General features: G+C 58.7%; 11 protein-coding genes across 11 annotated transcripts in view; 6 read left to right on the forward strand and 5 right to left on the reverse strand.

Moving 5' to 3' along the window:
- Positions 1-350, forward strand: part of SDRG_04188 (histone H3) — a gene marked incomplete at its 5' end in the record, with an annotated part of 1,257 nt that extends 907 nt beyond the window's left edge. Inside the window, one exon of the mRNA XM_008609850.1 lies at positions 4-350. Coding sequence (XP_008608072.1) covers positions 4-243 — 240 coding nt within the window. The 3' untranslated portion in view covers positions 244-350. The remainder of the gene's footprint in view (positions 1-3) is intronic.
- Positions 351-360: 10 nt separating this feature from the next.
- Positions 361-1,639, forward strand: SDRG_04189 (hypothetical protein; the record flags this gene model as incomplete). Its single annotated transcript, XM_008609851.1, has 5 exons — positions 361-657; positions 707-874; positions 921-1,052; positions 1,101-1,280; positions 1,336-1,639. The coding sequence occupies 5 exons, from the start codon at positions 361-363 to the stop codon at positions 1,462-1,464; spliced, it is 906 nt and encodes a 301-aa protein (XP_008608073.1). The 3' UTR covers positions 1,465-1,639.
- Positions 1,640-1,992: 353 nt separating this feature from the next.
- SDRG_04190 (hypothetical protein) lies at positions 1,993-4,463 on the reverse strand (the record flags this gene model as incomplete). Its single annotated transcript, XM_008609852.1, has 9 exons — positions 1,993-2,181; positions 2,227-2,569; positions 2,617-2,951; positions 2,998-3,065; positions 3,118-3,636; positions 3,683-3,860; positions 3,916-4,233; positions 4,280-4,363; positions 4,413-4,463. The coding sequence occupies 9 exons, from the start codon at positions 4,461-4,463 to the stop codon at positions 1,993-1,995; spliced, it is 2,085 nt and encodes a 694-aa protein (XP_008608074.1).
- Positions 4,464-4,507: 44 nt separating this feature from the next.
- Positions 4,508-5,822, reverse strand: SDRG_04191 (hypothetical protein). The gene is made up of 5 exons (XM_008609853.1): positions 5,438-5,822; positions 5,310-5,382; positions 5,114-5,260; positions 4,884-5,064; positions 4,508-4,831 (listed from the first exon to the last, which is right to left on the reverse strand). Exons 1-5 carry the CDS (start codon positions 5,813-5,815, stop codon positions 4,672-4,674), a joined length of 939 nt encoding a protein of 312 aa, XP_008608075.1. The 5' UTR covers positions 5,816-5,822; the 3' UTR covers positions 4,508-4,671.
- Positions 5,823-5,901: 79 nt separating this feature from the next.
- SDRG_04192 (hypothetical protein) lies at positions 5,902-8,453 on the forward strand (the record flags this gene model as incomplete). The annotated part of the gene is made up of 10 exons (XM_008609854.1): positions 5,902-5,982; positions 6,033-6,062; positions 6,106-6,159; positions 6,212-6,508; positions 6,557-6,734; positions 6,792-6,844; positions 6,890-7,026; positions 7,071-7,372; positions 7,421-8,267; positions 8,324-8,453. 10 exons carry the CDS (start codon positions 5,902-5,904, stop codon positions 8,451-8,453), a joined length of 2,109 nt encoding a protein of 702 aa, XP_008608076.1.
- Positions 8,454-8,474: 21 nt separating this feature from the next.
- SDRG_04193 (hypothetical protein) lies at positions 8,475-11,245 on the reverse strand. The gene has a single exon (XM_008609855.1). The coding sequence runs from the start codon at positions 11,215-11,217 to the stop codon at positions 8,518-8,520; it is 2,700 nt and encodes an 899-aa protein (XP_008608077.1). The 5' UTR covers positions 11,218-11,245; the 3' UTR covers positions 8,475-8,517.
- Positions 11,246-11,649: 404 nt separating this feature from the next.
- Positions 11,650-13,133, forward strand: SDRG_04194 (hypothetical protein). The gene is made up of 6 exons (XM_008609856.1): positions 11,650-11,931; positions 11,981-12,103; positions 12,156-12,374; positions 12,423-12,613; positions 12,666-12,794; positions 12,848-13,133. Exons 1-6 carry the CDS (start codon positions 11,674-11,676, stop codon positions 13,053-13,055), a joined length of 1,128 nt encoding a protein of 375 aa, XP_008608078.1. The 5' UTR covers positions 11,650-11,673; the 3' UTR covers positions 13,056-13,133.
- A 235-nt stretch (positions 13,134-13,368) lies between these two features.
- SDRG_04195 (hypothetical protein) lies at positions 13,369-15,210 on the forward strand. Its single transcript, XM_008609857.1, has 11 exons — positions 13,369-13,486; positions 13,539-13,633; positions 13,678-13,738; positions 13,784-13,885; positions 13,938-14,058; positions 14,111-14,220; positions 14,264-14,337; positions 14,387-14,555; positions 14,603-14,721; positions 14,775-14,997; positions 15,062-15,210. The coding sequence occupies exons 1-11, from the start codon at positions 13,439-13,441 to the stop codon at positions 15,128-15,130; spliced, it is 1,191 nt and encodes a 396-aa protein (XP_008608079.1). The 5' UTR covers positions 13,369-13,438; the 3' UTR covers positions 15,131-15,210.
- Positions 15,211-15,272: 62 nt separating this feature from the next.
- On the reverse strand, positions 15,273-16,633 carry SDRG_04196 (hypothetical protein). The gene is made up of 2 exons (XM_008609858.1): positions 16,075-16,633; positions 15,273-16,015 (listed from the first exon to the last, which is right to left on the reverse strand). The coding sequence occupies exons 1-2, from the start codon at positions 16,535-16,537 to the stop codon at positions 15,351-15,353; spliced, it is 1,128 nt and encodes a 375-aa protein (XP_008608080.1). The 5' UTR covers positions 16,538-16,633; the 3' UTR covers positions 15,273-15,350.
- A 617-nt stretch (positions 16,634-17,250) lies between these two features.
- On the reverse strand, positions 17,251-18,445 carry SDRG_04197 (hypothetical protein). Its single transcript, XM_008609859.1, has one exon. The coding sequence runs from the start codon at positions 18,382-18,384 to the stop codon at positions 17,314-17,316; it is 1,071 nt and encodes a 356-aa protein (XP_008608081.1). The 5' UTR covers positions 18,385-18,445; the 3' UTR covers positions 17,251-17,313.
- A 936-nt stretch (positions 18,446-19,381) lies between these two features.
- The window catches only part of SDRG_04198 (hypothetical protein), a gene marked incomplete at both ends in the record, with an annotated part of 1,418 nt that continues 457 nt past the window's right edge, over positions 19,382-20,342 (forward strand). Inside the window, 2 exons of the mRNA XM_008609860.1 lie at positions 19,382-19,820; positions 19,880-20,340. Of these exons, the coding sequence (XP_008608082.1) occupies positions 19,382-19,820; positions 19,880-20,340 (900 nt within the window). The remainder of the gene's footprint in view (positions 19,821-19,879; positions 20,341-20,342) is intronic.

Raw genomic sequence — 20,342 nt, forward strand, 5'->3', positions numbered from 1 at the left:
AAGTCGACGGAGCTCCTCATCCGCAAGCTCCCGTTCCAGCGCCTCGTCCGCGAGATCGCCCAGGACTTCAAGACGGACTTGCGCTTCCAGGGCTCGGCTGTCCTCGCCCTCCAGGAAGCCGCTGAGGCGTACCTTGTCGGCCTCTTCGAAGACACCAACTTGTGCGCGATCCACGCCAAGCGTGTCACGATCATGCCCAAGGACATCCAGCTCGCCCGCCGCATCCGTGGCGAGCGCTCGTAAATGCGCTGCCTTGACTTAGTGTCTCCAACCTGGTGTTTTTCAACACCACCCTACGACTGAGAATTATTTATACCTCAAGCGCAGCATCATCCATCAGATACTTAAACAGCCCCAGCGATGGGAAACCGCTCCCGCAGCAAGCGGTACGAGATCAACGAGGCCCTTGAGGGTGCTTCGCTACCAAAGATCGGGGCCTACGATGTATCGTTGCCCACCGTCAAAGACCCACATGGCTACCTCGCCATGTACCTCGAGGATAAGAATGCCAAGTCCTGTGTGTCGCTGCACGACAAGCCGCCACCCCTGCCTCCGCCCCGCCAGTTCAAACCCTCTCTCGTCCAAACCCGCAGCTGGATCGACGACGAGGACAAGCATTGGCTCGACCGTAGTCTGAGCGTGATTGATGCCAAAGCGGTGCGTGCATGGCCGCTCCATGAGCCATAAGCACGAGCTCAGTATGTAGGTGCGCGCATGCGTGAGCGACCACCAGCGCATCAATAGTGAGCTGGTAGCGCTCCACGCCAAAGTGGCGGCGGCCCACGAAGCCCTCGCACGGGAGCAGGTACAGCGCAAGGAGCTGCTCGCTGCGATCGCGGGTGCGGAGGCACTCGCTCCGGTGTGCCACGACCGCGTACGACGCCAGCTCGTACCGCCTGCGTCACCAGTACTGCGAGTAGAGAGCCACGCACGAGACACAGCTTCGCGTGCTCGAGAACGCGATCGCGTCGACAGCCGCCGACAGTCGCAAGCAGCGGGCGCAGGTTGCTGCCGCCAAAGTGGCCCTGGAGGCCGTGCAGCAGCGCCTCCACGTACGAGATACATCTGCCGGCTATCGCAACGCGGAGTTCTGTCGGTAGAGCGGGCGCACGGCTGTGGCTGAGGAAGCCGCCATACGGGACGCGGTCCAGCACGAGCACGCTACAAGAGAAGCCGTGTCGGCGAGTGTCGCGGCCGCGATGCAGCGCATGGAGGTCGAGGCATTGCGGCGCGACGCCGCCTTGCGCGAGATCCAAACGCAATGCGACGACGAAGCCAAGGTGCGGTGGCGCAGCCCTGTCATCAGCGTCGGTGCTCAGCGTGTACTTACCATAGCGGCTGGCGCACCTCAAGCGGGAGGCCAAGGCGAGCGCGACGCGATGCCAAAGCGTCGCACAGTTCGTGTCGCAGTGCACGCGCGAGTACGCCGAGCGCGGCTTTGCACTTCCTCCGATCGAGCGCTGAAGATGAGGAGTTTGCACAAGCCTCCGAGCACAACCGTGCTGCATTCAACGCGGCGCGGCCACAGGCCAACGTAAGCCGCTACGACCCCGCCGCAGGGTGTCGACCCGCCTTTAGCAAGGAACGTCGTCGCTACTTGCGTAAAATCAACCAAATGAAACGTTGACACGCTCGACGGTGTGGGCTGTGTCAACGTCGCACCCAAGGTACGCTGCGGTGGAGACGAGGGTCGTGGCGCCTGTACAACCGATAGAGCAGCTGCAGCTGGTTGCAGCTCCAGGATGTTGCTACCGACACCTCGTGCGACGCCACAGGCATGTCCTTGATGACTGCGACGGTCAATGACTGTGGCGGATGAACACAACTCGGAACAACAAGGCGATGGTCAGCCGTTGCTCATTTGACACGAGATCCCAATAGCTCGAGCCCAGAGCGCCAGCAGTCCGTAGTTCTAGCGCTGTTTTTTTGGTTTCTCTAGTCGGTGGACGCAACAAGACGCACGCCACATCACGTGTACATTGTCGATTCGTGTCACGACGCGCCTGGGTTTGTGTGCATGGCGTTCGAGAGCATCGAGAGGCTCGTCTGGATGGCCATGGTGATGGCATAAAAATCATCGCGGTCCCGCAAGGAGCTGTCGAGGTGGCCGATGCGGTCGAGGGCCGCCAGCGCGACTTGCGTGTGCTTGATGGCGTGGACGACCGACCGGTTCTCAGTCCGCTACGCAACGCGTGACGACACGTGAGACTCGGCTAAAGGTTGTACCATGCTCGCAGCGTCTGCGTTGAAGAGGTGCGCGCGAAACCACTCGCACTCTTGGGCGGCGCTCCAGTTGTACGTCGGTCGGTTGCGCTTGTAGCGCAGCTCGTCGAGGAGGTACTCCATCTTGCGCGCAATCGCAAGCAGAATGGACGCCCGGCGAATCCGCGCCTTCTTGAACGGAAACGTGCCCGTCTCCAGGACCGCATTCAAGTCGTCTCGGCGCAGTGCGAGCGTGTCGACGTACGTCAACGTCCGCACCTCGTAGTGCCGGACGCCATGGTTGAGTACAAAGTCTTCGCCGACAAAATGGCCTTTCCCAAAGAGCCGTCCGAGTCGGGCGACGAGCCTACACCAGTCGACCCATATACCACCAACGGTCGTCGAACGACATACCCGCGGGAAATGATGTACAAGACGTCGGTCGCGTCGCCCATGTGGATCATGACCTCGTTGGGCGGGTACAGCATCGGCTCCAAGCGCTGCGTGATAGCAGTCACAAACCGAATGTGCTGGGACGTCGGGCCGCCGACAAAGAACGGGATCCGGTGGATCCATTCGCCCGACGTGTACACTTCAATCTCGCCGCGGAGGCCGGGCGAGAGCGTGTCGAGCGCGTGCGCAAAGTACTTGTGGTGCATTTGGTCGCGCATATGCAAGAAGTATTCTCGAAACATGATCTTCATCTCTTGCGGTAAGTCTTCTTTGGCCATGTACATGTTGAGATGGTCCTAAACACGAGAGGTTCGCCTTGCATTTTGGCGCCAAAAACCCGACCATTTTCTGGTTGAACTCGGTTGTGGCTTCGCTCAGACCCGAGACCAGACCACAAATGGAGCCAATGACTAGACATATATACACATCAGGTTGTCAACGCTCACACGATCGAGGACGCACTGAACGAGTAGCTGCCGCAGCCAATGATCATGCAGAGGATCGCAATCATGCGCTCGACCGAGGTGACGACCGACACGTCACCGTACCCGATCGTCCCGATCGTCATGACGGACCAATAGAGAGAGGCAATGTACTGCGTCGGGGGGGCGCTGCCGTTGATGCCGTACGCGACGGTCCAATCTTGAAGATTCCCAAACGCGTCGAGGTTGTGCTGAAACTGAGGCGTCGTGCCCCATACGCACGCGAGCCAGTGGGCGAGAACGAGGATGCCAAAGGTAAACGAAATGAGCTTGGAGAGTGCGATGGGAAAGTCGAGGCGCGCTTGCCAGCGCGCGACGATGCGGTTGGCGCGGAAGACGCGCATGAGCTTCATGATGCGAAGGATGCGAAGGATGCGCAGCACAACGAGGCGGTTCGAGGGCGCGGCCGTCGACGGTGCATCGGGATCAGTACTGCTCTTGTCGCTCGACGAGAGCGTCTCGAACGGGAAAATGGACGCAAAATCGATAAGGAACCAGCCTACGCACCGCTCCGTATCGACAGATCTCTCCATCGACGCGCGTACCTCGCAAGTAGTGCTGGGCCACGAGACCGTACTCGTCGATCACTGCGTTCGTCTCCTTGTCGACGTACGGCGTGGCAAAGTTGAAGAGCATGTCGAGGCAAAAGAAAACGTCGACGATATTGTTGAGCACCGAGAGCGCAGTCACGGACGTCTCGGTCACAAATGCAATCTCGTACGGCTATACAGACAATACCATTCACTGATAGAACGAGCAATAGATATAGTTGGCGTACGACGAGGAGCGCCGTGTAGAAGAGGAGAACGAGCATTAGAATGTCCCAGCGCCACCGAAACGGCGCCGTCGACTCCAAATACCGGTGAATGTGCCACCAGCGGGGCATCGCGTGGAGCTTCTTGAGCGTGCGACTGCGGTGCGACGCGCTTGGTAGCAAGTGCTTCTTGCCTTTTTGCCGAAGCTGCATCGCCGTCGCATCACCCGACGCGCGGCGCGTCACGTCCGATGCAAACACCTCGCGCATCGACACCTGCGTCGAGCGCCGCTTGTGCATTTCGTGGAGTGTCGGCGGCGCCTCCATGTTTTGCTTTTGCATCTATTGAGCGGCAGCATGAGCGCGCGGTGAGCTGACCATTCGCAACCTCGGCCTGGAGCGCGACAAAGCTCGTCAGCCGCACGTCGGCTTGGGACGTGAGCCCGGCCAGCTTCATCGAAATGCGGTGCCGCTAGTTTAGAGCACGTGACATAAGAACCGCCGCTGCGATCGGAGTGTACGTGGACAGGGCGCACGGCGTCGTCGTGGTGCCGGCCGCCCGACAGCTGCATTTGGCCGAGTCGATGCAAGTCGTTTCGTCGAGACCGGAATTCGTTTCAAGACACAAGTTGAAAAGACTCCACTCCAATGTATATACGTCATGGCAGAGCCTTTGACGCCGGCGCTGGTAAATGCAACATGAGCCGTCGTACTTGGTGAATCGACTACTGTATGGCATTACATCTATGGTGCGACGTGGTCCGAGAGGTGAGCGGGAGCTCACGGCGGCGGGTAGATGGACCAAAGCGCGATTTTCGCGTCCTTGCCGCTCGACGCCAACAGCTTGTTGTCGGCTGCAAATGCGACGCAGTAGACGCTCTCGGTGTGGAATTTGAGCGTTGCGAGCCGCCGACACGTCCGATTGTGGAAGATGCGGACCCTAGTACGATGACATATTGTCCATTTCTAAACAGACAAAGCGTCGACGATACATGTGGTCGCGTCCACCGGATGCAAAGATGCGGGCATCCTGGCGGCTCGCGAGCGCGTTGATGCCCTCCGACTTGGCCTTGTACACGACGCTGGCCTCGGTCGTCGCCCAGTCGAGGCGGTGCACGTCATGCGACGGACTTCCGAGGAGCGTCCCGAACGGCGTCGAGGCCATGCACACCACTAGACACGATGCATGCTATCACCGCACTCAACCAAAGAAAGCGTGTACGCGGCGACTCGGCGACCTTGTGGTGGGCGATCGGCGTGGCTGGCGCGCGTACATCGAAGCGTGCGACGAGTCCGCCTTCAAAGCTCGCGCAGGGATCGCCTTCGGTAGCTGTCGTGGAGGGCAGGACATCGAGTGCCATGCACATGCCTGGCATGGCAGCGTAGAATAGGCGCCGACATCAAGCACAGACTCGTACCCGACTGGAGCGCGGCGCCGTTGAAGCGCAATGCGGGTGCTTGATTGTCGGCGCGCAAGTCAAAGATGCCCAGCTAACATCGTTCATTACATCATGAGCACGTTGCATCGCCGTCTGTGGACGCGTACCGCTTGCGCGTCTTCGAGCGGCGACAGGATCGAGTGCGCGCCGAGGGCCTTGGCCTTGGTAAACGTATACGAACCGCACGCTAGCCGCTGGCGCGCGTGTACACCGCCGTTGGCAACGTCCCAGAGTATGAGAAAGCCGTCGCGGCCGTGGCTGAGGACGGCATCGCCCTGCATGCCCACGCATAAGATACCGGCCTTGGAGTGCGCCGAGATGGACGCAGCGGGTCGCCGGATCGAGAGATCCCAGAGCTTGAGGTTGCCGTCAGCAGCGCCGGATGCGAGGTACGTGGCGCCGCCCTGCTCAAGAAAGGCCACGCTGTTGACTGCGGCGGCGTGGCCTCGAAGGACGCCGATGGGGCTTGGCGATGGTGGTGCCATGCTTGCTGGAAATGATGAGCGCCGGATACCACGGCCTTTCCATCCGGAAGCGGTTCCACAGCAACGACGTTTCATCGGTCGGCGCGATGGCCGACATGAGCACGAGCCCGGCGACGTTGGCGAACGAGCGCCCGCCCGCGCGGTCCTTCCACCTGCCGCGACTGCCGGTACGTCCATGTCATGCGGCTCGATGTCATGGCTCATGCCATGCAACTAGTCCAAGACCGGGCGATTGGGCAGCGGCAAGGTTGGCGGCCAGCGACTCCTTGCGCTCACGCGTCTGCCTCTAGAGCTCGCTGGCGCATGACGTCTCTGCGCCCATTCCAGAATGCGACACATTGCAGGTGCGCCAAGCTGTTGACGGCGACGAGGCTCAGTCTATCGCTTGCATACTAGGACGGTACCGTGGCCAAATCGTCGGCGCGCAGCCATGGGAAGAGCCATCACGGGCTCTCGGGCAAGATCGTGCCACTGCGCGACCGGCTCGTGCGCCGCTCGTTCAACTCGATCGACGACGAAGGGCAGATGGTCATGCGCAAGAACAAGGAGTTTCTCAAGAGCAAAAAAGTGTACCAGCTCAACCAGCTCGACCGCTTCCATCGGCGCAAGGCCCACTTGCATCCAAACTCGAGCTTTCGCGCTGGCTGGGACATTTACATGATCTTTCTCCTCATGTGGACTTCGCTTGTCGTGGTAGAACCAATCTTATTCTTATTCCCTTGTGTGCACTTTTGTCGGTAGCCGTACCAAATTGCCTTTGTGACGACGGACGCCATCAACACGCTCTTCGTCCTCGACCGCATCGTCGATATCTCATTCTTCACCGACATGATCTTCAACTTTATGACACCGTACGTCGATAAGGAGACCAACCAGCTTGTCGAGGACCCGCCAATGATCATCTCACACTACCTGCGCGGTGCGTCATCAAATCATTCCGAGTCTGCAATATGTACATCTATTGTCCTCGGACTAGGATGGTTTGTCGCCGATTTCATCTCGATTCTACCGTTTGACTTTGCGGGCGCGGTGCGCTTCTTAAGCTTTAGCGCCTCCATAACGCCTTGGAGCTAGGTATTTGGTACGGACAACAGCGCCTCCAACTTCAAGACGCTCAAGATCATTCGCATCATTCGGCTCTTCCGCCTCGTCAAACTCGCACGCGTCTTTCGCGCGTCGCGCATCTACTCGCGCTGGGAAGCCATTCTCGGGTCCATGATTCGCAAGCCAACAAACCACCTGATAGATGCACTAGGTTCAAGTACACCAGCGTCAAGCTCGCCAAGTTTCTCAGCAGCGTGCTCATGCTTGCGCACTGGCTCGCGTGTCTTTGGGGGCTCACGCCGCAGCTCGAGGCGGTCGCGGACGGCGCTGAGAACTGGCAGTCGGCGTACCACATTGCGACGGCGGACGAGTCGACCAAGTACATTGTGTCGCTCTACTGGTCGGTCATGACGATCGGTACGGTCGGGTACGGCGACGTGCAGCCAAAGACGGACTTTGAGCGCGTCGTGTGCATCATGTGCATGCTCGCGGGCGGCGGCACGTATGCCTACAGTACGTCCTCGATTCGAGTCGAGTATGGACAACATTTGTCCACTTTAGTCATTGGTGCCGTGTGCGGTCTCGTGGCCGCGATGGACGAGTCTGAGACCGAGTTCAACCAGCAAATGGACCACCTCAACGTCTACATGAAGAAGGAGAAGGTGCCGCAAGCCATGAAGATCAAGCTCCGCGAGTACTTCTTACACAGCCGCGATCTGCTCCAGCACAAGTACTTTAGCCACGTGATCGCGACGCTCTCGCCGGGACTCCGCGGGCTCATTTCGGTCTACACCAACGGCGAGTGGACCAACAATGTCCACTTCTTCAACGGCGGCCCGTACGACGAACACGTCCGGTTCGTCACGGCCATTACGCAAAAGCTGCGCGCCGAGCTCTTCCCGCCCAATGAAAACATCATCCACCACGGCGACCCGACCGACAAGATGTACATTGTCTCCAAAGGCATCGTCGCGCGCCTCGGTCGGGTGCTCGGGAAAGGCCGCTTCTTTGGCGAAGACGTCATCTTGTGCCACGGCGTGCGCAACTACATTGTTCGGACGCTCACGTACGTCGACGCGCACTCGCTCTCGCGCGACGACCTCGAAGCCGTGCTCGCCAACGGCCTCTTTCCGTTCAAAGCCAAGAAGATCCGAGTCGCCGCGGCGTTCCTCGCGCTGCGCCGGCTCATGCAGAGCATGCTCCACGAGCTCCGCGAAGTGCGGCGCACGCGCTTGATTCCGCGCGACGCCGAGCACGCGTGGATGCGCCGCAACCTCCTCGGCGACCCAGACGAGCTCGACGACGAGGTGCGGCGCCACTTGCAAGTCGCGATCGACCAGCTCCGCCGCGCGATGCGGCACTGCACCGACGTGATCGACGAAGGCCGCAAAGCCGCGGCATCCAATGCGTACATTGCCTTTTCTTGATATCTTGATACATTTGGCAGTGATGGCATGGTTATAGACCACTGGTCGCGGCGCACAACCGCGGCATTTCCATCGAGACGGCCCAGCATCTGCTTGGGAACGCGACGCGCCTTCTCGACGCGCTGCTGGCGGCCAAGTCGACGCCGCCAAACCCAACACACGTCTAGCGTGCACATACTGTCGTGCGGTTTCGTACCAATATATATATGTATATATATTTATTGAAGTCGGCTACGAACTGCGGGCCCGACGCAAGAGGCTGTCTATGTCGGTGGGAGCAAACGACCCTTTCGTAGCTTCTTCGGCAAACACAACGTCGGCTTCAAAGTAAATCGAGAGCGACCCGAGACAGTAGACGGGCTTGCCACTGACGCGATGGTTGCGCGGGTGTGGTACAAAGTCGATGCCAGCGTCCAGCGCCACCGACTCGAGCACATCGCGAATGTGCAGCACGTCTTGGGCGACCGGCGCTTTGTGCTGCGTTTGGCCGGCTGGCTGCTGCTTGCCGCCGAGGACGAGCGCCTTGTCGTACGTCGTCGCGAGCACGTCCAGCGACGGCAGCGTGCCACGCTCAACGCATTTCAGCAGCTGGAGACCCATGCAAAACTGGAGGCGGATCCGGTGGAGCTGCCAGAGCGGAGCAAAGAGCGTTTTCCAGCCGTGGAACCAGACGACCATCTCCGACACCATGGTCTTGCGGTCCTCGACTGTCGCGGCCCGCGCCTTCTCGACCCACCGCCGGAGTGCGTGCAGCCACTTGGAGAACACTTCGCCTTCGAGGAGAGCCACAAGCTGTCGGTCCGGAAGGAGGCCGTGCCATTGAAACGTCCACTGCAAAGGCGCGACGTCGTAGGTCGCGCCGGGCTCGACCGAGAGCTCTCGATTCAAGCACCGGAGCAGCTTGCGCGCAATCGTCTTGTGTGTGAAGATCGCAAAGTCTTCGGGCGTCCACACCTCCTTCCACGGCGAGAGCACGGTAAAGATGGACGCGTCGCGCGGGTGCCACTGCGCGAGCGCGCGGCTGAGCGTCTCTCGAATGAGCGGGAACAGCGGCTTGTCAAAGTCATCCTTGAGAAAGCGCGTGGACCACGGAAGAAGCCACTCGTGGAGATGGACCGGGTCGGTCTGGGGGTCCCACGACCGCACCGCGTGCTGCAGTTTGGGCAAAATACCGGCGACAAGCAAATGCGAGATACTCCGTGGATGCGCAAATGTATCGAGAAACGCAAAGAGCCGCAGGCACGGGCGACGCACGTCCCAGCGATGCAGCGCCGACGTCACATGCGGCACAAGGACGACCTCGCACACGTGCTGGTACAGCTTGTCGTGGCGCGTGTCGAGACTCGTCGCAAAGAGCCCGGCGTCTTGGGCCGTCGGCGTCGCCACGCAGGTCGTCAAGCAGTCCCGCACCCACGAGAAGCAACTCTGAAAGGCAAGCGCGCCGTCGTCCACGTCTTCGAGCGGATCCCACGTCAGAAGGAGCGACTTGAGAAGGGGCAGCCCGAGCGACGGCAAGACGTCGATGATGTGCTGCGACTCAAACTCGACCGGGTACTGCTGCCGGAGCCCCACAAGCGTGTCGGTAATGCGCTCGAGGCCATTTGGAGCGGACGCGCCGGCGATTTCCGCGTGCAAATTCTGCAGTGCCCGGTGAATCGCTGCCAAATTGGCTTGGGCGTCGGCGTCGGCGTCGTGCTTCTCAGACGTGGCCGACGCTGCGTGTTGAAGTACGGCAAGCCGCGACCGTTCGATGGTCATGCGCTGCCGACCGACTCGAATGGCGCCTTCGGCTTCGTTGACGATCGTTCGGAGGTTGTAGAGAAGCTCTTGGCCGAGCACGGGGGCCGCAAAGAGCGACTGCTTCTGCAGCTCCGAGAGCCCATTCTCGTACGTCATGACATCGGGACCGCGCATGTCGATGATCGTAGTCTTGGCCACGGGCGCATTGTCCTCGTCGTCCTCGAGGAACAGGTCCTTGGCCGATTTTCGCTTGCGCTTCTTCGGTGCGCCGAGCCGCTTGCGCCACGCGCCGTCGTCGGTTCCAAAGACCTGCTGCTTGCGCGCAACCTCTTCTTCGTCTTCGATCGTCTTGCCGTGCAGCTCGCGCTCGACCTGCTTGTTTTGCGCGAGCGACGACGCCTCTTTAAAGCCCGATGCGCCGAGACCGAGCTGGTTCGGGCGCGCTTTGACGGCGATCGGCACCGCAATACCTTGCTCGTCCTTACCCAGACGCCCTTTGAACCCCATCTTGGCCAGCATCTTCATACCAAACCCCTTGGTGTGTTTCTCCCACTTGCCCATGCTCGCCATGTTGGGTGGCGGCAGCTTGGGCTCTGGGACATGCTCTGGGACCGACAACGGCGCTGGGGCAGATGGCTCGATAGTGGCATGAACGGGAGAGGCCGCAGTGGCTTCCACAGTCTCGACGGAGGCGGTACGGAACATGGCCGCAAAGTCCGTGTTGGAAAAGCCCGATCGCTCGGTCGGCGCGTCCTTGGGCTCTTCGTCGTCCAATGGTGTAGCGTTGCTTTGCACGTTTGTGTGGCGACTCTCGGTGGCATCGGTCTCGTCGGGCCGCGACGCTGATGTGAACAGGGCCGCGAACGCTGCGTTCGAGAGACCACTGCGCGGCGCTGCTGCGGGCTCGTCCGTCGCTCGGGTAAAGCCCAGCCCCCGCGGCACTTCGTTTTCTTCATCGGGAGCGTCAGTCGTGTTGTCGGACGAGTCCTGTACTGAAGCGGGAGTGAACATCGCTGCAAAGCTTGTTGTGGAGTACCCGGGCGCTGGCTCGGTCGCGTCGGCCGCTGCTACGAAGCCAAGGCCTCCGCGCGACGGCTTTTGCGTTCCATCGTCGTCGCCCGGCGCTCGCTTGCGCCTCGGTCCGCGAAGCATCGCGGCCACGTCGGCGTTCGAGCGTCCATTGCCGGCCATCGTCGCTTCGGCCCTCACACAAAAAACGTGGCTTTTTGTATTTCTCACCCGATGTGGGATTTTCAAAATAGTGTGGTTAGTATATAGTGTAGCAGTGTCCACCCTTTATTTTATTGGTACCAGCATGGAGTCGCCGATGGGAAGCAAGCTCCCTCATACAACAATCACGATAGGTAGGCAATACTTGAGCGGCGCCCTGTCAGTAGTTCCATGCTTATTCACTCGACGTCATTTCACTCGACACGCGAGATCGGACGCTGAATAGTGTGCGGGGTACACGCATTCTCATTGTACACTATTTAGAGAAAGATCAAGGCGGTGTCGGGTCACAGTATTTCCATCTTTTGCTCTCGATACAAGAACGATATGTTCTTGTAAAGAGGATTAAATTTGTATTTTGGGATTGGTTGGTTTGGTCCTGCTGGTCATTTCACCAACCAAAGCCAAGTGACAACGATGGCCCGGAAGCGCAAGCTGCAACGTATCCAGGAGGTCGGCGCCGAAGTCGAGGCCGCGATCCTCGAGAAGGGCGAGGCCACCAAGCTGCAGACGTACGACGATGAGCACCTCTTCGCCGTCGATACGGCTGGCTCCAAGGCCAAGAAGGCTAAGAAGGAGAAGGAGCCGGGCGTCTGGTCGAGCAAGGTCGTGCCGGCCAAGGCCAAGGTCATCGAAGAGAAGATCAAGAAGATCGCCGCCAAGCCGCAGCCCAAGGTACGCGCTATTGTCAGCACGACAATGGTCTCTCATGCGATCCAAATAGAAGCAGGCAAAGGCGTCGACGATGGAAAACTTGTGGGGCAACGATGGTGCTGCCATCACGACGACCGCCGCCGAGCGCGCGCTCGACCCGTACGTTGCACCGGCCCTCATCAAGAAGAAGGCGGTACGATCATTGAAAAGCCATGCCGAGCGAGATGCTGATCGACGCAACTTAGGCCCTTGTGCGCAAGGCGTCGACCAAGTACAAGATCAAGCCCGTTGAGGTCGCGGCCGCTGGTCAGTCGTACCACCCCGAGTTCGAGAGCCATCAGGACGTGCTCGCCGAGGCCGTTGCCAAGAAGCTCGAGAAGCAGGCGCAGCGCGAAGCCGACCGCGCGCGGATCAAGAAGGGTCTCTCGGAGGAAACCATGGCGTTCATCAACGACAAGGACTCGGTACGACACACAACCTAGCACGTCCTTTGCTCATAGCAACGCACATAGGACGACGAAGACGCGTCCGAGAACGACGACGACAACAACTCGGACGACGAGACGGCCGAGGGCGGCCGCAAGCTCAAGGTCCACGAGAAGTTTACGCGCAGCGAACGCAACCGACAAGCCCGTCACAAGAAGCTCACCAAGGAGATTGAAACGCGCAAGTCGGAGAAGAAGCTGCTCAAGCAGATCAATACGTACGCCTCTTGCTGCTCTCTGATGGATCGCTGACCCAGTACACCAACGTAGCGTCAACTCGATCACGGGCGAGCTCAACAAGAAGGACAAGCTCGCGCGCAAGCAAAAGGAAATCAAGAAATTTTTGCTCGAGAAGAAGCTCGAGGAAGAGCCCGAGATCCTCATGGGCGGCAAGAAGCAGTAGGAATCTCGTGATGGAATGAGGACGACGATATTGATGGCTCTGTGTGTAGGAAGCTCAACCGTGACACGCTCGTGACGCTGACCGAAGACCTCAGCGGCAACCTGCGCACGCTCAAGCCCAAGGGCTCGGTGCTCCAGGACCGCTTCGACTCGATGCTGAAGCGGAATATGATCGAGATTGGCAAGCCCAAGAAGAAGTCCCAGAAAGCGACCAAGTTTGTCCCCAAGCACAAGTACCGCAACGACGACGAAATCTAAGCGCGTTAGAAGAAGACTATGTATTTGCACAAATTTCAGCCGAGTCAACATTCGCGTGAGTGGCATCGTGAGCCAAAGACCGACTCGTACTCTCTTGCAAAGACGAGAGAGCGCGATCACCGACAGCATGCATCAACCACTGTCCTGAAGTACGATCTGGTCGTTAACCCAGCTCGGCATCAGCCCAACTGCCTGGGTCGCATGGGCGGATCGAGATGACGTGGACGATAATACTTTGTGCCCTTGCAAATTATTATCACCTGGACCAAGAAAAGGAGAAATTTGTATCTTGCGGCTCCTACATTCGTGAACTACGACAGTCGCAACCGTATTGTTGCTACTATCTTTAGTCCGCTGCAAAGTTGCGGACGAGCCGAGCGCCGATGAGCGACTTTAGCCGCATCACGATGCCTGATTCCGCGCCGCGCCGCGTACGCTTGGCCAACAAGTTGTCTGTCAACCTGGCGACAATACTCTACGTAGAGCTTCAAGCACGGGCAGTCGCGGCGCGTCGTTGAGGTGTCGTTCAACGAGTACCACATGCGCAAGAACGAAATTCTGACGAAAATTCACAACCGGTAGTCTCGCTTTGGAGTCCAGATGTGATAACCGACGTGTCTAGATTGCTCTGGCTGTCGTCGGCAGCGATCCTCTTTGGCTCGATCGAGCTTGTGCTCTACATCGTGCAACTTGCGGGATCATGCTTCGCGTCTCACCGAAGCTATTAGATCATCAAGTACAAACTGCTCGAGAGCAACGTTCTGTACCGAAAGCCGTGCCTCGGTGTGCCTCTCTACTCGATCTACATGGTGTACTGGGCCGCTTGCGCCGTACGTCGATTTTGTATCAAGCAAGTATCAATCATATGCGGCTATGTCCTAGGTTGTGAGTGCACACGGCTTGCACCTCTACAACGGGTGGCGCAAGCAGCTCGAGTGCGGCACCAACGCCGTCATGCACTGCCGCGTCTTTGAAATACTGAGCGCTGCGTGGACAGCCATCGGTATATATGTTACACTATCGCAATCGCATTGTCTAATTGGACGACGACGTAGCGTTTTGGCTTCTCGTGAGCAAGTTTTATGTCTTTGGCTTCCTCGACCTCAGCGTGCTTGGCGCCAACGCCCAAAACATCGAGTATGCAGTCGCGACGGGCACCGTCTCGGTACGCGCCAATTCTGTGATGGAGTTGGACCACTTGTCAGTAGGTGCATTTGCTCGTCTGCCCGTGGCTCCTCCGCACGATCCACTCGAAGACGACGCAGATCGACGACCTCTTTGCGTTCGTAGCAGATACTTCACACCCCACAAACCACCAAATGTCATTGTAGGTCGGAATTTCTGGGAAAAACCCGAATCAAGCACGTCGATGTGGCCCCGATGGTCGACCGACTCGACGATATTGCGTCCGTGCCCCCCCGCGGCGCCCACGACAACGACAGCGAGGCTGACGACGACGACCACCATAGTACTGAGGAGAAACCCGACAAACGTTCTTCGGTACGATGCCTAATTTGTGTCATTTTTGTTCAAGGAGCGACGTGTAGGAGCACGCGCCGAGTGAAGACGCCCATGTCGATGCGCCGTTGGCCGAGTTTACACTGGACATGAAGCGGACCATGAAGAAGGCAGCGTTTTGGGACCTCTGGAAGGCGACGGACGTGGCGTACGCACTACTATCGACCGCGTATCAGATACCAGTGCTCAGGAAATATGTAGCGGGTCGTTTTCGTGCAACTTTAAAAATGCGCACGCCCCCACGATGGCCGAGATCAAGGCGCATTTGACCAAGCACGGCTTCCACGTCGCGTCCCAAAATGAATCCAAAGACGTACTCGAAGTCTACTTGTACGCACACGCAAATGGCGCTGAGACGCCGTTCGTCGCGGAGTTTGTGTTTGTCTACTCGCGCCAATTCTTCCAGTCGACGTTCAAGTGCAAAGTACACTGCCACAAGCGATCCCGTCGACAAGAATATCTCATCCACTTCGCTCTGTCTTCTGTAGGACAAGGCCGCGGCGGCCGAGTTTGTCAAGCATTTTCAACTACAAGAGCTCATGGAAACCTTCGACTAAACACCTCCAATCGACCAGCATTGTATCAATGTATCAATTTATCAATGGACGCGGACCCATTTCGCGATGCTGTCGTTGCTACTTTTGATGACCTCTGACCATAGACAGTGCCCATGCTAGCATCATGTCGGAAAGAAGGTACTCAGAGTAGTTGTACAACTTGTATTTTAGGACAGTTGCATAATTTTCTATTGTAAATTGGTGTTAACACGTGCTGGTGTCACGGGTAGACGGTGTCGAGAGCGAGAAAGAGTCGACGAAAGGCCACGTCGACCTGGACGCCATCGAGCCCTTCCTCTGTAAACGGGTCTTCCAGCGCTTTCTCCACGTTGAAGATGCCAATCATGGTCACGCTCGTCATCGCACTCAGCAGTAGCGCAAACGCAAAGCTCGTGTGGCCGTCGCCCGACGCGATAATATAAACGTAGTACGGACCGTAAAAGCACGGCAAGAGCAAGATGATGAGGCGCGTGAACGACCGCGTCGCTTGCGGCGTCCGGTACAGCTTGATGTTGCAGAGCCGCTCGAAGCGCGCTTGCAGAAACCAGTGGTACTGGTTCAGTCGCGACGCTTCGTTGGGCGGAAGGCCGAGGCTCTTCATGGTCTCGACCTGGAAATGCAGCTGCCGGAACGCCACCATCATGCGCTGGTAGAGCGTGTCGACCTGCGCGTTGTAGTGGAGAGCCTCGGCCGCGCCGCTCTGCGTAAAGCGGTGCCGGCCGCGCGTGAACGTGGGCATGACGAGAAACGTGTAGAGGTCCGTGAGGAGACCGCGGAGGAGCAGCTTGGCGCGCGCGTTGTGCTCGGTCGGCAGCGCGTCCCGGCCGTTGTTGCCCCAGTTCCAGACGGTGTTGGCGAGGAGGATGTTGGACGCGATCGCTTTCACTACCATAGACAGCCATTCATCATGAGCCACCTATATCGATACACACAAAGGCGCGTACTCTCGGCGATCGCGTCCAGGGCGTTCTCTCTGCGCGTAAACGCCTGGCGGATCTGCATGATCATGGGCGAGACGACGGCAAAGGTCACGAGGATCCACGAGAGGTTGGCGCTAAAGTGCTGCGGCACGCCGCTGCTGTCGATCGGCATGTAGTAGTAGTACGCAATGGGCGCGGCAAGCGAGACGAGGAAGACGAGGAGCGTGTCAAAGTTGACGAGATGCGACCAAAAGATGACGGCGGCCGCGTACCAGTCGAGGAGCGAGTCGCGGCAGTGGGTGCGAAAGCTCGTGTCGCGATGGATCGTGACGGCCGTGGCCTTGAGCGGGCCCGTTGGTGGCTTGTCGGCGCCTGGGTCGACGATCGTCACGTAGAAGTCCGGCGACATGCTGGTAAAGGCGTCGTGGACGAGCGGGTCAGTCGCCCAGTCGTTGGTGCTGGCGTCGCGGCTCATGACGTTCTGCATTTGACGCGCCACCAACCACGTTGTCACGGCGGTGCGATTTGAACTCTGCAAACCGACTCGGTACGCGCGCGTGTCGCAACTGCGCTCGCGATGCGGCATCCTTGGTACTTCGCATCCGGATATGCTTTTTGGAGTTGAAGTGCAAAGTGGCGTGTCGCTCCAATCGGAGACGATGGTGGGATCTGACGCCTTTGTTGGCACGATGGCGTTGCGGGTCAAAGGGTTCGTGGCGTCACCGCGGCCACATCTATCGGCGGCGCATGAAACACAGCAGTATCCTGGCGTCGAACCGCAAGAGTTTTCGGTTGTGTTGCTCTGGACGCGACCGATGGTTTCGCAATCGAGAGCTTGTCCAGTAGCCTCACCACCGCAAAGACCTCGAATAAGGCGAGTTGCGTCATATTAGTTTAGCAATCGAGCTTGGCGACTCCTGGCTTTTGTCAAAAGATAAGTTTGCGACGTTGCACGCGTCCAAGACTCTCGCAAGTCGCCTCACCATATCCCATCGCTTTCCAGTGCGATCATGCCGGTTCATCGAAGGTTGCTGCTCCGTCCGGCGGAATTGCGTTCACAACATCCGTGTTCAGGTGTGTTCTCAGCAGCAGTGAAAGCCGTGGACCTTGCTGTTTTGCGTCGCAAGCAATCGTACAGATGCAAGTTTGTTGGGGCACCATCCAAAACGAAGCTGCCTTCGCTCCCATTTCAAAGTGCATCGACTGTCGTGGTGCACACATAATAGAATCGTTCTCTATTAGTGGTTAGTGGTGATGATGCTGTCACGGTCGACGCCAACGCTTGCGCTGCTGAAGGTACTCGACGATCGCGGGGTGCTGGCGCTTGGTGCCTGCGACCATAGCGGCAGAGGTGTCGGCGACGTGCGGTCGAAGGGTCCAGAGGTACGTAAGCACACGCACGTGTCCATGCTCCATGGCCAAGGCCACTGCTCGCTGGACGCAGTCGTCGGTCAGGCGGTCGCCTAGAAGACGCACGACGTCTTCGTGCCCGTGTTGTGCAGCGAGCAAGCAGGCGGTGTCGACGCTCGTTGTTGGTACATGCGCCAATAGGAAGCTTACGGCTTTAGCGTGGCCGAAGCGCGCTGCGGTCTCGAGCGTCCGCGGCCCGAGGCCCGGTACGTTTGTTTCGATAAAGAATCCCAGAAGGTCCAAGCTGCCTTGGCTCGCTGCAATATCAAACACGATGGGCGAAAACCCGGCGTAGTCGTGCGTCCGAAGGAACGAGAGGATGTGCAGATGACCGCTGCGCGTGATGCGAGCGACCGCGCCAGGGTCCCAGACACCAAGGCCGTGCATGTGCAAGTACTCGGCGATGGCCAAGTGCCCTTGCTCGCAGGCCCAGATGAGCGCGCCGGCACTGTTGCCGCGGACACCAGCCTCGTGCAGGAAGCGCACGACCGAGTAATGACCACGGTACGCGGCGCGCGCCATCATATCAGGGTGGAACCCGTCGCAGTGCTTCGCAAAGAAGTAGGCGAGCACGGGGAGCTGCTCGTACTTGGCGGCAAGGCTCCAGTGCGTCCGGTTGACTTGAACGCGGCGCGATGTATGGAGATATGCAATCAGTGGCAGGTGGCCGTATACGAGCGCATACTGGAAGAGGCGCCCAGGTACTCGACACTGGCACAGACGAGGCAAGCCGTCATGCCCGGCCGAGTCGAACCAGGTGCGAAAGCGCGCGTCAAATGCAGCAAACGCCATGCGATCGCGGGCCTGGTCGGGGAGGATGGCGTAGAGCAGACGCACGAGAGGGAGCACGTCATAGCTCAAGCCATCTTGGTAGGCGAAGACGAGCTGTAGTAGTTCCAGGCACCGCAACGCTGCCTCGGCCATTTGACCAAGAAAGTCAGCGACCAGATGATTGCTGATAAAAGGAACAAGTGTGAAGGCCGACGAAGGATCGATACTGCCGTTTGGCACATAGAGTACTGGCGTCCTCTGTAGTCAAGCACAACACATTAGGAGGTAGATGGGTTTGCGAGGTGGCTCGAATCTTTCTCTATACAGCTAGAGATAGCGGTGGGTGGTGCTGTACGCTCGAACGCCGGAGCACCAGCAACCATCCGATCCAAACGTAGACCAGATGTTTCTCGGATTATCCGGATGGAGGAGGAGCAACTTCAACAACAATTTCGAGGTGGTTTTGAGGGTCGTCCGAGAGATCGTCCCAGCTTGGACCGCCATGCCATTGCATCGTAGCCTAGGGCCATGAGCATTGATCTTGCACTGCTTGTTATTCGAGTCGCACCGATAGCCGTCGGATAGATCGTGGCGGACTGACACCGCAACGACGTAGCGAACAAGTGCCACCGAAAGTTCTTTGTCGCTCGTCAGTCATACAGTACCGGTAGGTCGACATTAGCGAGGACATCCTTTGAAGATCGTATAAGCTTACACCACAAAGATGGTGCAGTTGTGACACCACGAGTGAACCAAAGACGAAGCGTCTCTTGTCCCCGTCGCATGAGCTCCATCGGTCGCCTAGCTTGCTCTCGCGACAAGTGCACGCAAGCCAGCATCTTCAGACGAAGGAGATGGTGTCGCCAGCACCATCAAGGCATGAACCTGGAGGTAGCACAGAGCCAAAACGTAGCAATATAAAATTGACAAAGGCGACCATCGAGACTCGTTGCGTGACTACTTACTTAGCCCTGTGGCAGCGTCCTTGCAGTGTCTCTCGCAACGATGCAGCAACACGCACGGTGTCGCTGGAGCGACTTGACTTGGTGGGAAACGTTGTTTTTGGGGCAAACCTCAGCGGATGCCCAGTGAAGAATGTGTGTTTTGTGACAAACGCTTGAAATACGTGGAAATACGACATTTGAGCTTGATGCAGTTCCACGGCAGCACGACGACGAGCCGGGACTGGACCGACGACCCGCTCCTCCGCGACGCCTTCGCCTCGGCGCCCGAGCACTATATCGAGATCCATGAGCCGTCGACCAACAGCTCCTCGTGCAAGGTGGCCATCAACTCCAAGGCGTCCTTACGTGGCCACTGCCACGACGCGCTCCTCGACTGGTACGCGGCCGCCGTCATCTTTTGGTCGCATCTCGTCAACTTTGACACGCTCCTCGTCTTCCTCGTCTCGCTTGCCGCGCCCATTGCATACTACTACTACATGCCGATCGACAGCAGCGGCGTGCCGCAGCACTTTAGCGCCAACCTCTCGTGGATCCTCGTGACCTTTGCCGTCGTCTCGCCCATGATCATGCAGATCCGCCAGGCGTTTACGCGCAGAGAGAACGCCCTGGACGCGATCGCCGAGAGTACGCGCCTTTGTGTGTATCGATATAGGTGGCTCATGATGAATGGCTGTCTATGGTAGTGAAAGCGATCGCGTCCAACATCCTCCTCGCCAACACCGTCTGGAACTGGGGCAACAACGGCCGGGACGCGCTGCCGACCGAGCACAACGCGCGCGCCAAGCTGCTCCTCCGCGGTCTCCTCACGGACCTCTACACGTTTCTCGTCATGCCCACGTTCACGCGCGGCCGGCACCGCTTTACGCAGAGCGGCGCGGCCGAGGCTCTCCACTACAACGCGCAGGTCGACACGCTCTACCAGCGCATGATGGTGGCGTTCCGGCAGCTGCATTTCCAGGTCGAGACCATGAAGAGCCTCGGCCTTCCGCCCAACGAAGCGTCGCGACTGAACCAGTACCACTGGTTTCTGCAAGCGCGCTTCGAGCGGCTCTGCAACATCAAGCTGTACCGGACGCCGCAAGCGACGCGGTCGTTCACGCGCCTCATCATCTTGCTCTTGCCGTGCTTTTACGGTCCGTACTACGT

This window comes from Saprolegnia diclina (assembly GCF_000281045.1).
Source record: "Saprolegnia diclina VS20 unplaced genomic scaffold supercont1.10, whole genome shotgun sequence".
Lineage (NCBI taxonomy): Eukaryota > Oomycota > Saprolegniomycetes > Saprolegniales > Saprolegniaceae > Saprolegnia > Saprolegnia diclina.